Source organism: Cyclopterus lumpus, chromosome 3, assembly GCF_009769545.1.
Source record: "Cyclopterus lumpus isolate fCycLum1 chromosome 3, fCycLum1.pri, whole genome shotgun sequence".
In the NCBI taxonomy this organism is placed as follows: Eukaryota; Metazoa; Chordata; class Actinopteri; order Perciformes; family Cyclopteridae; genus Cyclopterus; species Cyclopterus lumpus.
Window position 1 is genome coordinate 6,312,475 of NC_046968.1, and position 17,016 is coordinate 6,329,490.

Here is a 17,016-nt window from a genome sequence, read left to right on the forward strand (position 1 = left end):
CAAAGTGGAATGGAGAATATGGTTAATATAGTATAATAATATACTAATGTATACTAAGTACGCCAAGCGGTTTAGCACCTTTTGCATGAAGCCGAGGTCAAGTCTTGAAACGGAAATGTTTTTCGTGTCCCGGGAGCATTGTGCTGTATGCTCTGCGCTGAATTACAGCAAAACTGTCCTACAGCTGCAACAGGAGGGTGAACTTCCTGGTTCAGTGGGCCACGATGAATGCACAAAACCAGTCTGTAAGCTGAAAGGGTTGCCTGTCGAGTTAGTTTGGCTCTTCTTTTGATTCTGAATGTCTAGTATTAATCTTTTTATCAAATGCATCTGGGCTTTTGTATGCAATACATGGTGTGGATTTGCAGTTCCTGTCTCGTCATGTTGTGTGTGTGTGTGTGTGTACATGTTCAGGTGTCTGAAGGAGGACCCAGCCACCATGTCCTTGCTCCAGCGGAGCTTGGATCCAGAGAAGACACTCGGTCTAGTGGACGTGCTGTACACTGCAGTGTTTGACATCAACAGGTGGAAGGAGAGAAAGTGAGTGAACGTTAGATACTGTAATAATAACCCCTTAACGAGTAGCTCTAGTATTTCACACTTAACCTTTCTGATTTGGTTAAAAGGAGCCCTGGTGCCAAGTTATAATTGTTCTGATTACTGTGATGCTTTTCATACTAAATAATGAAGTACTTGTCTGTCTCTTCCCTCCAAAAGAGAGCAAGCCTTGCCCACAATTCAAATGCAGCTGCAGCGGGAGATCCCGGATTATGGCAGCCAGGCAGACCTGCCTCCAGGCACCGGCTCCAAGACCTCCAGCGGATTGCCCAAAACAATATCCAAGCTGACTTCCAAGTTTACGAAGAAGGTCTCATCCAGCTCTAATAGTGGGGGCAGTTACTCCATCCCCAGCACCCCATCTCGCAGCATGCTGACAACCAGTAGCTCTGAGGATAAGACCAAGAGCCTGGGCCACAGTGACGGGAGGCTACACAGCATCCTGCAGATGAGCAGCCTGTCCTGCACCCCTGACTCCTCCCAGCAGAGCCAGCTGGCTAACGGTTTAGTGTCCGATGACCAGGGGATGAACCTGCCGACTGACCAAGAGATGCAGGATGTCATCGACTTTCTCTCAGGATTCAACATGGGAAAATCCCAGCAGGCTTCGCCCCTGGTCAAAAGGAGGAACTCTGTGGCGTCTGCAAACCCCGCTGAGCTGAAGCCGCCGAGTGGACCTCCGCCAACTTCCCAGTCTATCTCTCACAGTGCCCTCCAGCCTCAAGGTCAGACCCTGCCCCAGCCTCAGCCTCCACCCTCGGTGCAGAAACAGCAGCCACAACCACAGCCCCCTCCTCCACAGCAACAACAGCAGCCCCCTCCTCCAACTCAACAGCCCTCCCCCCAGGCCCTGCAGTACTACCAGCACCTCCTGCAGCCCATCAGTCAGCAGCAGCCACCTCCTCAGCTTCCTCCTCAGCAGACCCCACCACAGGTCTTATCACAGCAAAGAGTGGCAAGCAAGTGGCTTGTCACCTCTGGGCAACAGCCTCCACCGCAAGGCCCCCCAGCCGGGCTGTCCCCCCTGGGTCCAATCGGGCAGTGGGGCTCTCCTGGACTGCCAGATCTGAGCTCAGATCTGTACAGTCTGGGCCTGGTCAGCACCTACATGGACAGTGTCATGTCAGAGATGCTGGGTCAGAAGCCACAGGGGCCCCGCAACAACACTTGGCCCAACAGGGACCAAAGTGAAGGCGTGTTTGGAGTCCTGGGAGACACTCTGCCCTTTGACCCAGCAGGTCAGAGCATCTCCCTTTTTAATATGTCCACGAGGTGGACTTCTTCCAGACAAAAATATGAGTATTTAGTTGTGTTTATTTTGACTGAGGGATCAAGAAAGAAATAATCCAAATTGAGGCAAAAATTTGTAAACATAACTCTTAAGTGTAGGAGGATAAAATCCTTTCAAAAATGGTTGAAATAAATATGTTGCTATTCAGCAAATGTTTGTATTTTTCAGATAACGGTGCTGAAAACTTAACCAGTCTGTATTTGTTGCAAAATAGTAAATATGTAAAGGTTCCTAGCACTATTGTAACAGGTGGCATCAGGAAGTCCTGAAGTTCTACTGACAAAATGTCTTCATTATAAAAAAACTAAATAATCAGAGAAACGGCGTAGCAATGTTTTTTTTTATGACTTAGTTTTTAGTCTCTTAGTTTAATGCATAGCTACGGTTCAAAACAGGATTGGAAGTGCCCCCAGTCTCCATACTATCCAGTTGAAGCCATTAAGATATTTGCAGTGCGTTTATAGCTTCAAGTCTCTATTGCCCCGTAAAAAATACATTTGTTTGCAGGCATCAGTCGATAATAACAGACAAGTATTACTATACAGAGAATATCGTACACAAAAGGCAACATCATTATATTAAAGGAAAGAAGTGTACTGGCGGGGTACATAAGGATTCTTAAGGTTCCTGCTTATTTATGTCTACAGCTAAAGCCCCTTGAAGTGGAGCAAGTAGTCAGGGTGTTCACAACTTTGTCACGTCCATACCATAAATGAATACTGTTTCTTTATTTAGCTTCATTCAGTACGTTAACAATGGCAGATATCTTGTATGTAGTGTAAAGAGAAATAATGCATTTCATGCTATTCATATACTAGTAACCATTCAAGCAGATTTCAGACAACGTTGGCTCCTGATCTGAGTAACATAATCAATGTTGGTCAGATACTGTGAGCAGCTGTTTTCCATTACAAGTTCACGATTAATGCTGAATTTGGCCTGTGTCAGTTGCTATTTTTTTACAGTGCAGCAGACTCTTTTGATTGCGGTTGAGGTCTATTGTGCAGAGTTGACTTACGGCTATTGTGATTTTTCTGCTATGGTAGACAGTCTGGCTAAATGGAATTTAGCTCCGGGGAGAGAAAGAGAAAAGCTGAGGGTGTCAAACTCACAGTTGTGTTTATCCTTTCCATATGCAGTTGGCTCTGACCCGGAGTTTGCACGTTACGTTGCCGGCGTCAGCCAGGCCATGCAGCAGAAACGGCAGGTGCAGCACATCCGTCGCCCCAGCAACACGCGCAGCAACTGGCCAATGCCTGAAGAGCAACACAGGACCTGGTCCCACCCAGAGTACTACAGTGAGGGGTAGGTATCTGTACACGGGATTGCCCTCACCACTCAACAGGGCAAAACAAATCTTTATATCTAAATTTAAAACCTTTTATTAGTCACGCTGACGGGAGAAGCTCATTTACACAAAGACGCCAGTGAAAGTGTTTAACTGGACGGCCGAAGAGATTTGTGAACTTCTGTCAGTGAGGGCTAGCTTTGAAATCGTTAAACAGATTCATTGAACGGCTAGGTCTTTGGTTGTTGATGATCAGAATACTTTGGCTACATGACCGCAGCATCCTGCACGCTCTACCCAGATGCCACCTCTCGCCTTAAGGGTTTCCCGTAGAAGAGAACGCAGACGGTCCTGTTGTCTGCTATATGTGTGACAGGGCAACTTGGGACAATGTCCGGACTTGATTCTCTGGACATTGTCCACATTTCATGCGAGTAAAAAGGCTTCAGACCTCAGGACGTAGCAGTGCCCAGAACAGTATGTGTGCATCTTTCTTGCCTTTTACAAATCTGACATCACAATCTGATAAACAAAATGCACACGACATCCCCCCCATGTTTCAGGATTTGTTTCGGGCAACAGTATGTTGCTGAACCGTTTGAGGGTTATTTAAAGCGTTGTTTCATCAAGTGCACAAAAGTGTTGAGCAATGTCCTGATTTAAATTATTGATGTGGCAGACATCATCGATATGTGAGGCATTTACCATGTTAATGTGTGAGACGCCACCATCCTGCTTAGATATTTATCTGAGAAAGTAGGACGATGTAATCGGGGAGCCATTACTGCAGTGGCATCCTACTCGTAAACCCTGTGCAATAGTGTTGTAGTTATGAAAATTATTTCTCTTATTAGATTAAGTCAACTTTATTTATCCCGTGGGGGAACTCGTTTGCCACCTAAAACTCATACAGACAACAATAGACACAGTGCGAAGCGCACAACAGACAAAAAACACATGACAAAGAATAAATGGCACCAGAAAATGCAATTAAATATATTTAGAAAGAGGCTACATCTAAAAACCACAACTAAAGGCATTGATTAAAAAGTTTACACTTTAATACAGTCCATGACATGTGACCAAGGGATCCTGTAGAACCTGCTATATGTTGATATATATATATATACTCATCAAATGCCACTGAATCAACAGTTAATGTAACCAAGCCAAGATGTCTTTTTAACCCTACCACCAACATGCAAATTTCCAATTTTTCTTTAATTGCATCATCAAGGAGACACCATCACCATCCCCCCCCCCAAAAAAAGGAATCTAAATCTGTGATACCTTGAAATACCACATTGCTGAGAGTATAAAGGTAACCGGGCTAACGCCTCGTCTGGTTGTGTCCTCAGGGAGGCCATAAACAGCAGCTGGTCAGCCAATCAGGCGGACTCGGCCAGCTCTAGTGATGAGACGTCCTCAGCCAATGGTGACAGTCTGTTCTCCATGTTCTCCGGTCCGGATCTTGTAGCGGCGGTTAAACAAAGGAGGTAAGTCCCAAACGCTTCCCCCGGGTTAGATTGGTCTCGTCATTTTTGTTCAGCCAGCTTTCAACAATATTCAAACTGCACTGATACAATGTGATGAACTGAATGTTCATTGGTTGATGCCCCACACTCAAATGCATAACTACTGTCAACACACTTGTTGACAGTACATAGACTGTGATGATGGCTGTACAGCATGAGAGTGCTAATACGGTTCAATGTTCTCTGTTCTTAGAAAACACAGCTGTGGTGAGCCGGAGGTGTGCACCCTGCCCTCCCCACCACTCCATCACATCACCGATGACAACCAGGTAAAGTATGAGCCCCCCAGTAATGAGAGCACTGTGCGTGGTCGTCACTTTGCGAACTACTCGTGGGAAAACACCATTTGAAATGTATTTGCTTTTTTTTTGCTGTTAAGTTTCCTTAACATCAGAAATAGTTAATGTGAGGCATTGTGAATATTTGATTGGCTTAACTTTGATTGATAAGACCTTGCTGTGACTTTTTGATGACTACTTGGCCTTTTCAACTTTGCTGATTGCCGTGTGCTGTGTCCAACAGGACAGCAAGACTAAAACCTGGCCTCCCAAAGCGCCATGGCAGCACTCCACCCACAACAACACCATGCCCAATCCCAGCTCTTCCTTGTACCAGATGAACCTCCCCCCGTCCTCCCAGTGGAGCGACTCCATGCAGATGCTGCAGTCTCCCGTGTGGTCCACTGCCACCGACTGCTCCCCCTCCACCGGCATCTCTGGTTTTCCCTTCACCCAGCAGCAACAACAACAACAACAACAACAACAACAACAACAACAGCAGCAGCAGCAGCACAAACCCATGACCAAGGGCTTTAAATCGTTCCCCCTCAAACATGAGCACAGGCCCTCTTACCTTCACCAGTACTGATCTCATGTCTAGCGGTGCAGAGCCACCGAGGGCCTGCAGCTCTGTTAGACCAGCTGCTGAGCTGCAGCCATTACAGTCCACACCCACTGAATTGGAAGATTTCAAAGCCTTAGAGGCAAAGTTAAGTATACACACTGGCTCGACATTTTTGTATCTATATTTTTCCATGTCAAACATCCCCATTTGAAACGGAGACGTATTTTGAAGTTTTTTGAACTGCCATGTTTTAACTACGACAAGTGCACGTGTCACGCCGGCAGCGGTTAGTCTCGTGGTCGTTCCTCGGCCTGTCGAGGCCGACGCCTCCTCAGACGGGAGCTGGAGACGTGCACGGCCGTCACCCACTTGCTTCTGCAGCTGAACGTGTGCGTGTGCGTGTGTGTGTGTGTGTAAGTGAGTGGATTACAAGGGTGCAGGGGCTTGAAATGCTCTCATTTTGCCCATAATAAATATACTGTGTCTACATAGCTGTAACTGCCAAATCTCACCCAAGATGATTCAGAGTACAGCTACCATCTACTGTTTCATAGCTTGTAAAATACTGAAGTTGAAATATAAATATTTAGTTCTTTTTATTAAGAGGCTTTGAGCAGGCTCAGCATAAATATAGTAAGTCACGGCAGAGGTGTAATTTGAGAGAAATACACTACTTTTTCAACAACTGACCAGAGTTAAGAATTATAGCAGTAACTATGTGCCATGTTGGTATCGATAGCACTTGCAGAATATTCCCAACCAAAGCATTGTTCAGACGATGAATGGTGCTGAAGAGAAAAGAGACGATCTGAGATTATTAATAAGCGGTGAAACACTCTATTGAATGAAAGCATTGGGGAACATCTTCACTTCCAGAAGCGCAATCATTTCCTCCTCTCTGATTGGCAGTTGTTTGCTCCAGATTGACACTAACTCCCGTAAACCTAACCGTTCTTCTGTTTAATAATACAATATTTTTCTTGTACAATTATTGACAGTATTAATCTTATTTTTGTATTTTCTTACATGTTATACCATTACTGTATGTTAGTATTCTAGTAGGCATATTACATAAAACATTATTTTCCACCTCCCAATATGTGAAAAAGCACATTTCTTTCCTACAGTTGAACTACACCATCTAAAGGTTACCAAATATGCCAATGCTAAACACTAAAACATTGTGTGAGGAGGGCGCTTTTGAGCCCTTGTTTCTTCGGTTTCTATGGCAATGGGCTGTATTTAACAGCCCAGAATGTTATCTTTTTGTGATGTTTGCGGATGCCGATGTTGCCTGTATTTATGAAATGACACCATGTTTTCAGAAAACTAACATACTTATTAACATGTTTACAGAGAATTGTTTGCTGTATATACATATAAATATATATCTTTTTATAGTTAATGTGCTTTGCACAATCAAGATATAGGGTTTGTTGCTTTTTGTCTGTGTTATCTCCCTAACTGTTGCAGCCTTTTTTAAAGACATCTTTACAGACCGTGGACTGTAACTGTTAGCTTCTCGGCTGTGTCAAATGGTTTACTAGTGGCTTCTATAAAATAAAAAAATAATAAAAACATGTTACCCTGATAGAAGATATGAAGGGGGACTGCTTGGCTTATGTTGCTTATTGTTCTCTTGAGCTGGCAACTGAATATTTCCAAGTGTACCAGCAATGCAAAAAATGAATAAAAATGACTAGCAATTTGAAAGACACTGTTTTTGTAGTTTTTTTGGCTAAAAGGTAACTCACTTTTCTCTTTTGAATTTTATATTCAAAAATATTGTATATTAAACTGTACTTAACTCCTGCTGGGAACTTTTTCAGACACAAACATCATTTCAGAAACTGACACCCAAGAACTTTTTTTTTTTAAATAGCATGTTTTATATACATTTCATACAAACAAATATGTAGAATTGACAGGATTTTTCTCCGCATAATATAGACCTTCAGTTTAGCATTTACTGAATTGGAGCACCAGTGATCCTGGTATTCTCAATATGTTTTGCGTGAAATCATCCCCCGACGGGAGCTGCCGCCATGACGTCATCACGTCGCACCGTGCCCGTTCACCGCTGGGGTTGAAGCCGAGGTTTCATTTGACGTAGACTGCCAACAGAGACCACATCGTGTTAGAAACAACCCAAAGTCAACGGGTCGCTGCAGTCAAGTGCGCGCGCGCGGTCCTCACGTGTGTTGCAGGAGGCCCGTTGTCCGGGCTGGCGTCGGCGATGGTTGCCAGGTAGACGATGTTGCGGTGCAGGATCTGCTGGTATCTATTGAGGAGGGAGAGCAACTGAGAGTACCCGAGAGGAAAGAGACGCTGCGCCAGCAGGGAGCTACGTGGTCACACACTTACTGCACGCGAGCTACGTGGTCACACACTTACTGCACGCACTCGGCCGCGCGGCCCTTCTGCATGTATTCAGCGATGCATCTGATCAGCTGGTCGTTTTCATCCAGCAACTGGGAGGAGAAGAAAGAGCAACACGTCGGGCTAATGTCCAGGAGCTGAGATGTTGATTCTTACCTTTTGAAAACAACAACGTCTCTGAGTGCAACACCCAATGTGTCCACAACCAACAGCCCCACATGGACGCTGGTGTTCACCGAATAATGATGACAATAATAACCACGTTAATGGTTAAACTAGTGACGTAACCAGCATTAGCTCGCGCCTAACGCTCGTATCGTATTTTAATGTACGGGGGAACAACAATACCATAATAATAATAATGACATTGTGTATGCTGTCTTACCCGCTGTATGGTTTCTTGGTTGATTTTCGCCTTTCCTCGCAGTTTCTTTGGCACAAAGACGATCGACATATTTGTGTTGCCGCTTGTTTATGTTTCAGCAAAGCGATGATGCTGCTGCTTCTTCTTCTTCGTTTCTATCTTTCCTTCTTTGGCGTTTTCTTCTTCGTTCTCTTCCTCGATCACGTATCATTATTGTATTACCGCCATCTTCTGGAGGTTTGCAGTATAGCAAGCCGCTACTGCCAAATGTAAAACAATCTTATCCGAGATATATATAATATATATTAATATATATATATATATATATATATAATATATATATATATATAATATATATATATATATTATATATATATAATATATATATATATATAATATATATATATTGCCCTCGATGGACTGGCGGCCTGTCCAGGGTGTCCCCTGCCTTCGCCCTGTCAGCTGGGATAGGCTCCAGCGCCCCCGCGACCCTAATGAGGATAAGCGGTATTGAAAATGGATGGATGGATGGATATTATATTATATTATATATATATATTATATATATATATATTATATATAACATTTTCCCAGGTCAATCCCTTTCTGCATTAAGTTGAGGGCGTTGCCGTCATATTTTTAATTTCATGTCAAACTGTGGGCTCCAGCTTTGCCACCTTCCTCACATCAGCCCGTCAGTGAAGTTGTGACATTATCTGAATTACGTTTATGTTAACGTTTCCCTGAGTTAACCGAGAGATGGAGTTACCTTCGTATGTTTACGGTGAAGTAGAGGGAGGTGACACAAAGTCACCGTAGGACCAGTTGGATATGAGAACAGAGTGCAAGGATGGGATGTTGACAAATCTATACCTAATTAAAGAAGCACTGATACAACTATTCATAGTTACTTTTGAACATTTCAACATTGGTCATAGCAAGCTTATGTTATTTGTAATGTGAAATGTATTAAATTGGGTGTGATATCATGATCACATCCTGTGCACGGCTAATTGACACGAGTGCCTCCAGAACTCTGAATGTCAGCCTGGAGGCCGTTCTTCACAGCTTCGTCTGCTCCGCTAAGGACATGGTGGTCTGCTTGTTGTCAATAGGCCCCTCTCATTCCCATCCCATGACGTAATGGGGCTCATTGGAGATACTTGAACCCAGAGGCATGTCAAATAACACGGAAGTTGCATGTCACAGTCTCGGTTGTACCAAGGCAAGAATTCTTCTGCGCACTTGTAAAAGCCATCTACCGAGAGAGCGGAGCACTCCAAGAGAATTATCTTTTGCATAAATGTTTTGTACATATTAAATGTACTCTACTGTGGTGTTACAACACTTTACTGTGCAAATTGCCCTTTAAAAGTTTGGATAGCATAAATAAATACAAGTGACTAATTAGACTTTTATTAGATATAAGTGTTGATAATGGAAAACTCTTTTGTAAAGAAGCACATTGTGATCTGGAAGTCTTTACGCAGCTAATTAAATTCCCAGTAAGTATTAGTTTTCTAACTCAAAGTGTTACTGAAGTGTTGTATTGCTTTGGGGCACTTTAGGCCCACGAGGGTCTGCAGACTGCTGCTATAGGTCACTGGTATTCAGATGATGGTTACTGTATCTTGAATGGTTGTTTTTGTCCTTTTCTCCTCGATTCTACAAAGGAATTCCAAGAAGGAACAGAGTGTACCGCACTATTGAACACGCAGTGTCTTACCGTCATAGTCCAGTTTATTTGGTTTTCCATCCCAATTTCTGAAGCTTTTTATGTGAATGCATACGCTTCCATTATTCGCCTTGAGGTTGATCAAAGAAACCAAAGATGAGCTGGAGCAAGCAGTGGGATGCTGTGACTCATGGAGCCAGCGTGGACAACAAAGATGCATCTGTGCAGAGTGTAACATCTTTCCACGTCCGCATTCATCGGCAGAGCTCCTATGATCAGTTAGTCAAGGGTTTGAAGTACTCGTATAAGTACTATGAGGTAAGTTTCCACTTAAATCTAACTGTAATTGCATTCCGGTGTACAACAGGTAGTGAATTGCTTGTGTAGATGATTTTATATCAGTCGTATTTGTTTTTGGAAGCATAACAGCAGGTTTGTGAGCTCTGCTGATGTGAGAAGGCAGCTGGTAAGTGAACCTCACACCTTTACCCCTCTGCGTACCGTACCTTGCCTCTCGATTCATTCTTCTGTTTTAGTCAATCCTCTGGTATTACACAAGTCAAAATATTTTTTTTACATTTATTTTGAGCAAAAGGTCATATACAGTCTCTAGAAACCCTGGGTTAGTAGAGTATTTTAATCAAATTAATCAAACCAAATGTATTGTCATTACAAAGCACATTCAAATGCATCCACGCAGTGTTATATCTTTGCTATTTGGCCAGCAGGGGGCAGTATAGTCTCCTTGTGTTTGTATGACAAACAAAACCATCATCTCATCTTGTATGATTTGCATCTATATATATATATATATATATATATCTTCTGGAAACCAAGAGATTCTGTACAAAATGTCGTGGCAACCCAGCCAATAAATGTTGAGATTATTCCATCTGGACTGACGTACCAACATTGCCGTTAGAAGCATTGGATTTGTCAGAAAGACCACCAACCATCAATGACTGATGTATCTGTGATAAGACGACCACCTGTGGATGAATCCCCCAGTAGTTGGCCGCCTGCAGACATAACACATTATTATGGTCGTTTTATCTACGGCCTGGCAGACGTCCTGCTGCATTAATGCAGGAGATGTGACAGAGACGCAGACGAGGGGAGTGTGTGCTCGCTGCCATGAGAGAAACCTCCTCTTTACAACAGTCAATCAGAGCGCAGCATATAGTGTGTCACCTGGGATTGTACGTGGTTATGGGTTATCTCCACGTTGACAACACGCTTCCAGAGAAATGTATGTTGCAGAAAATAAAAAGAATGAAGAAAATGTGTGAGAAGGTTTTAGACCCCGAATTGAATCAAATCACATCAGTGTTGATTTCATTTTCCATAATCCTCAAACATCAAACATTGCGAGGCCTTCAAGGCCCCGATCTTGGTGCTTCATAGTGTCCCTTCTTGTTACTCTCTATTCAGCCAAACAGCAGGCCTCCTCGCCAGCTCCCACCTGTTGGTTTCCCCCCGATTGACCAGACGAACCCACTGTGTGCCCTTCAGTCAGAGAATAACAAAGCTTTGTGAAGCCTGGCCGCTTTCTGCTTTGAATTGTGTACGCTGTATTGACTACGGCAGCACAGAGAAAGTATTATTTCGGTAAGTCATCCATTCATTTTTGTGCAGCTGCAGTCACACCCATTACCACATAAGGCACTTTTAAAAAGAGCAACAGTCAACTGTCAGGCTGATTCACAATGACACACCAGGTCATGATATGAATCTACACACCATTTAACTGTCCATGCATTAGCTTCCATTTTACTATTTAATGTGATTACTTTTCCACAAAAAAAAAATGCCATCGGGAGCATCTGGAAAAAAAGAAGAAAGAATTAGATCATGTAAATGTCATTTTTGGATCTCTGCTGCATCCTAGTGGACTAATGAGGCCCAAACAAATGCCAACAGTTACACCATGTAACACCATGCAAAGCATAACACAGGTTTTTGTTTGTTTGTTTGTTTGTGGTTGTAGATGGCAAGTTGACATTGTGGACATGTTTACACTTATTGGGTGATAAGTGAGATAAACTAAATGAAATGCCTACATTGAAGCAGCAGAGGCTAATATATCCTCAGGTTAAAGGGTCTTTTCTAAAAAAAGAACCCCCCCAAAAACATGATTCTTTATCTTACATTACTAACAACTAATTAGCAACAAATATATGCTACAAAAGTAAATTTAAACATAGATATGAAAACAACTTAAACCCTTTTTGAGATCCCTTACTTAAAGGTACGATGATCAACTTTTTACTGGCTATGCAGCAGTCTTGAGCCTCTGAATGGAAAAGCATGTTTTCTTCAAACAATAACCGTTTATCATAGCCAGAGCAGAAAGGTTAAGTAGAGGTGGTACAAATGTGCAGAGCTTCCTTTCCCTTCCCTGACATTGGTCACACTTTTTGTATCATAAATTATTCTTTAAAAAAAAAGATTTATGGCATTGTAATTGTGTTATAGAGCACAAAATACCTTTTTTGTTTAGTTCTCTCTACTTCTAGCCATGGCTGTGCTGTTTACATGCAGGAGTTATTGAACATCAAGACCACACAGAGAAATGTGACAGGAGTGAAGCACGGCCCAAAACTGCTTGGGGTTCAGAGTGTCCCAGTGCCTCAATATGACCCACATAAGGACCCGAGACCATCAGCGGATATATTGGCTATTTCTATATAGCAATTCTTAATGCCTGTGATCGGGTCAGATTCCCTGCAAAATCAGACAAAAACATTTACAGGATGCAGGTTCACCAGAAACTGCCTTAGCTCAGACTCCAGACTTCTGCTGGAGGTCCAGGCCGTGTTGCTGGACCCGCTGGAGAACCAGGACTGAGCGGGGCAGACACTCAGATTGTTTTGTTAGTCAATTTAATATTATTCTATTCCACTTTTTACAAATATATTGTGCATTTCTATATTTAATATTGCTTTACTTGTCTGTATAAATGCTGCTGTGGGTTCTTTTGGATTCTTCTCGATGAAGAAGATATTTACTTGAACAAGACAGGCAAAGTCTCTTCTCACCAGCATGCAAGTTGATTTGAATATATTGAGTGTGAGGCAGAGCTCATTTATCTTCTCATCTGGCTCTCGCCCACCTCTCTGCCAGTCAGATAGTCAGTGATGCAGACAGCACACACAGCCTCAGTGGTGAGATGCAGATTGATAAGGGGGTTCGGGCAACATAAGTGGGTGGAACTGGTACGATCTGATTCCAGGCCAAACACACCACTCAGGGCTGCTGGAGCAGTCACGCTCCATTTCCGACCAAGGGAGAAAAACGTTTTGCTTCATGTGAAGCAATTATATGTCATTTCATATTCACGCCCTAGAAGAAAAGGGGAGATGCTCCAGAGGCGGCTGCGTAATGCTAAACACTTTTTTTTTACACATTCATATGTTTCTTTAAGTGACACAGAGGCAAATATCTATAATTTCCAGGATCACTTTATTCTTTGAAACTACAGTATTGAATTAAAAACACACACACACACACACACACACACACACACACACACACACACACACACACACACACACACACACACACACACACACACACACACACACACACACACACACACACACACACACACACACACACACACACACACACACACACACACACACACACACACAGTTATTTGCCTTCTCTTCCCACCAGTTTGTGCTCTCTATTGGGCAAAATAAACTATAACGTTCAGAAAAACTGTCACAATGATTATGGCAAACAGTACCTATCGTCATGCGGCAGACTGTGCATGCATCAACATAGTCGAGCAAACAGACTTAATATACTGAGCAATTCACTATGAAATCCAAATATCTCTATGGTTCTCAAACCTTATAATACCAAAGGGTTAGGGTAATCAGATGAGGATTCATATACAGTATATATATATATATACCGATAGCTCTGAACACAGAGCATTGAGGATTGATACATTGATAGACTGTATGAAACAATGGCAGACTTATCCTCTTTGTCATATCTGGTGATAGCCAAAAGCATTCTTTTGTGAACCACACCTCTCAGTATACAACATGACCGTGTACTGTCTAACTGCTATGTAACAGCTACAAGTTATTGCTGGTGAGTTATAGCTTACATCGGAGCTCATGGTTAATTGTGGAATTAAATAGATAATAACAAAAATACAAAACATTTCAAATGTAATTTCTAAGCAAAACAAAGCAAAGTTAGATGAGAAGGTTGATGCCACTCTCATGTCCCGTTAGTATGAAGCTCCCCCATTCGGTTGTTATGCTAAGCTACGATAGGATAATTCCTTCAATTTGTTTTTATTTTGATGTTTTTTTGGTGGAAAATACTTATTATTGGAGAAAGGGCCAGATAGTGGTAGAAAGGTGTCTATGTGCCTTTTTGACACAAATAGCTTGCCCCCTATGGTAATTTCAAACACTATAAAAATCTGAATTAGGATACACAAAACAGCTGGGTTCTGGCAACATAAAGCAGTATGAAGGTTAAGCAAACGTCTAGGTGCCAGTGATCACGCCTGGTGGAGTATAGTATGCTAGGACCTTGAAACAAAGTGCAGACATACTAACCTCCGGCAGGATAAGAGGACAGCTTATGCTATGTGGCAACACTAGCTGGCGTTGTGGCGTTTGACATGACCAGCCACCAATGGTATATAATAAATAACTGAAACAAATTCAAATACATTTTCACACAGTACCGTGATAAAAGAAACAAGATCCTGGTGATATTGTGAGTATTTGCCCCAATTATCAACATTAGTAGCATAACCTGGACTGGTGGGTGTGTGTGACCCAGTGGAGCAAACCGCAGGCGTGCTAATCTATGCCAATAGAGGCTTCTGCTTACAGCTAGTATTGCTGTGGAGCAATACCAGCTGGAGGCAAAAGTCCAGGAGAAATGTAGCATGCAAGAGCGGACTGCCAAAGGGGGGATTGGAGAGGTCAGGGGTCATCAGCTGAATACATGTGATGGAGACTCAGAAGCCCTTGCCGTGACTACACTGCAGCAGGCTGGGCTTGAAAGCATTGTAAATCTAGCTAACGGAGCACGGGTCGTCCTTGCAGGGCTTGAAGTCCCCTCGCAGCAGCAGGATCATGACTGCCTTGGTCAGGTAGCTGGAGGTGCCTCGCTTTTCCACCGCAGGTGTGTTGTAAAAGGCCTCCATGTCATTCTGGCAGGGGCACAGATGAAAAGTGCTTTCAAGTACTCAGAAAAGTTATTGATTTTATCATATGCTATAAGTAAAAAAAGAAACTGAAAAAACTACTTCCTGGCAGGATTATGACAAATAACAAAAGAATTAAGACGGTGGCAGTATGTTTCTATTTGGCCTTTGAACACCATTTAATTAAGCTACAGCTTTAGTTAAATGATCAGCATATGGCTGGAACAGAAGCTCAAAGTTTGGGAGCACGTTGATTTGGAAAGGTGGTGAGATCAATTTGAGAAGATGTTGCATCAGTTACAGCCCAGAGGGAAGCCACTCTACCGGTTTCTCGATGCCTTCGAGGTGTCCTTGATCCTTCTGGAAGTCGCTGAAGGCTTCCTTCACCAGACCGTCCAGATCCACCCTGTCGCTGAACTCCAGCTCCGGGTTTCTCTCCAGCACGATGGACACCACCATCAGCAACTACTCCCACAGTGGAGACCAGACACGTCACAAACTAAGAACAGTATTCTCTTTGCTTAAAGGTCCTGATCACAAACAATGTACCTCCACGATGATTTGTCTGTACTCGGGCAGGACGATGTTCTTCAGCGTGTCCTCCACCAGCAGGGAGAAGTTCATCTCATACATGGTCATGTCAGACAGTGTCGGTTGCTGCAAAGAGACAGCGAAAACAAACAGACATGCTGTAATTGATGATCATTGTTTACATCCTGCACATGGGCAGTGTATCATCATCACAGGGCTGTTTGAAATAATCTCAATCACTTATATAGATAGAGAACTTGTTGTTTTGTTAGATTATTTAAAAAATAATAAAATGAATGTAGAAATCATGAGGTTTTATAAATTGAGCTGGATGTTTTGTCCTAATAAAATCCTAATAAGCCTCCAAGAGAAGTTTCTTGTATTGGATGCTCCGGATAAATAAAACTAACTCACGGGGACTTCGTCTATTTCTTATATACAGTATACGGTTGTGGTTTGTGAACATAACATTTATTCTGCAGCGGCGTCAGGGGAGGCAGGTACCTGTGGGAGGTGAGTCCCAGCCACCGTAAAACCGTTCGGGGTCCTCTCCAGGATCTGCCACACACGATCGTAAAAGCCCAGAGGGGTCCTGTTCAGAGAGCCATCGATCTGACGCCTGTTCAGCCACGACCTGAAGGCCAAAGCAAGGGGCAAACTGGTGAACGGCTTATCGGGACCGGGGGGAAGTAGAAGGTTGAAAGCCGTGCTTCGAGAGGAAATTGTGTGTATTAAATGAGATTTGATGAAAAATTAAAATTTTATAATTCCAATTTTGGAAATTGCGTTTGCAGTAGCAGCAGATAGTTAAATATACGGCTGTAGACAAGATCAAATATTTAGCCCTAAAAAGATTTAGTAAGTGAACGCATTAAGATAACGACATTGCGTCTTCAAAAGGGAAATTTGTGAGCAGAAGCGGATGAGAAAGCATCTCAAGCATTTAATTTCTCAAGTGGGACTTTGTGGAGCACCTGCCGGTGTGTTGTGGCTGCAGGACGTCCAGCAGGAGCTGCTTGATGTCGCTGGGGGAGAGCTGGTAGATGTCCTGGGCTGGCATGTCTCCCGCCCTGATCTTCAGCTCATGTTTCATGGCCTGGACAATCCATCTGGAAATCCAGTACACACACACACACACACACACACACACACACACACACACACACACACACGCCGTTGACCACCACAGAATTGAACCCTATATACAGCTCACATGTTCAAAATAGTGTCCTCTCTTCTGTAATGATAAATAAACAAATAATAATAATAAAATATTTAAAAAACTTAAGTCTATAACATAATAAACCAACGCTAATATTTATAGCGTTCTTCACTTTCTGAAAACTTGAAAACTAGCGCAGCAGGAC

General features: G+C 42.9%; 3 protein-coding genes across 8 annotated transcripts in view; 1 reads left to right on the forward strand and 2 right to left on the reverse strand.

Moving 5' to 3' along the window:
- The window catches only part of LOC117750094 (uncharacterized protein KIAA0355-like), a 29,223-nt gene extending 21,995 nt beyond the window's left edge, over positions 1-7,228 (forward strand). For all 4 annotated transcript variants that reach the window (XM_034561008.1, XM_034561040.1, XM_034561019.1 and 1 more), the window contains 6 exons: positions 415-540; positions 718-1,796; positions 2,989-3,154; positions 4,496-4,633; positions 4,866-4,941; positions 5,195-7,228. In XM_034561008.1, the coding sequence (XP_034416899.1) occupies positions 415-540; positions 718-1,796; positions 2,989-3,154; positions 4,496-4,633; positions 4,866-4,941; positions 5,195-5,539 (1,930 nt within the window). In that variant the 3' untranslated portion in view covers positions 5,540-7,228. The remainder of the gene's footprint in view (positions 1-414; positions 541-717; positions 1,797-2,988; positions 3,155-4,495; positions 4,634-4,865; positions 4,942-5,194) is intronic.
- Positions 7,229-7,388: 160 nt separating this feature from the next.
- ss18l2 (ss18, like 2) lies at positions 7,389-8,437 on the reverse strand. Its single transcript, XM_034526916.1, has 4 exons — positions 8,280-8,437; positions 7,910-7,986; positions 7,712-7,796; positions 7,389-7,629 (listed from the first exon to the last, which is right to left on the reverse strand). The coding sequence occupies exons 1-4, from the start codon at positions 8,346-8,348 to the stop codon at positions 7,570-7,572; spliced, it is 291 nt and encodes a 96-aa protein (XP_034382807.1). The 5' UTR covers positions 8,349-8,437; the 3' UTR covers positions 7,389-7,569.
- Positions 8,438-13,375: 4,938 nt separating this feature from the next.
- Positions 13,376-17,016, reverse strand: part of phkb (phosphorylase kinase, beta) — an 85,050-nt gene continuing 81,409 nt past the window's right edge. For 2 of the 3 annotated variants that reach the window (XM_034560668.1, XM_034560684.1), the window contains exons 27-31: positions 16,624-16,758; positions 16,154-16,283; positions 15,668-15,775; positions 15,443-15,583; positions 13,376-15,124 (exon numbers count right to left, since the gene is read on the reverse strand). In XM_034560668.1, coding sequence (XP_034416559.1) covers positions 14,987-15,124; positions 15,443-15,583; positions 15,668-15,775; positions 16,154-16,283; positions 16,624-16,758 — 652 coding nt within the window. In that variant the 3' untranslated portion in view covers positions 13,376-14,986. The remainder of the gene's footprint in view (positions 15,125-15,442; positions 15,584-15,667; positions 15,776-16,153; positions 16,284-16,623; positions 16,759-17,016) is intronic. The other variant, XM_034560678.1, reaches the window with a different exon arrangement.

What these genes read in the sequence shown, in the direction of transcription:
- ss18l2 (XM_034526916.1), bottom strand. Translation starts at nt 8,348, where the DNA reads ATGTCGATCGTCTTTGTGCCAAAGAAACTGCGAGGAAAGGCGAAAATC. An exon ending in CGCGCGGCCGAGTGCGTGCA is followed by an intron (nt 7,797 to 7,909) that starts GTAAGTGTGTGA and finishes CCTCCTCAATAG; the next exon opens with ATACCAGCAGATCCTGCACC. An exon ending in ACGGGCCTCCTGCAACACAC is followed by an intron (nt 7,630 to 7,711) that starts GTGAGGACCGCG and finishes CTCTGTTGGCAG; the next exon opens with TCTACGTCAAATGAAACCTC.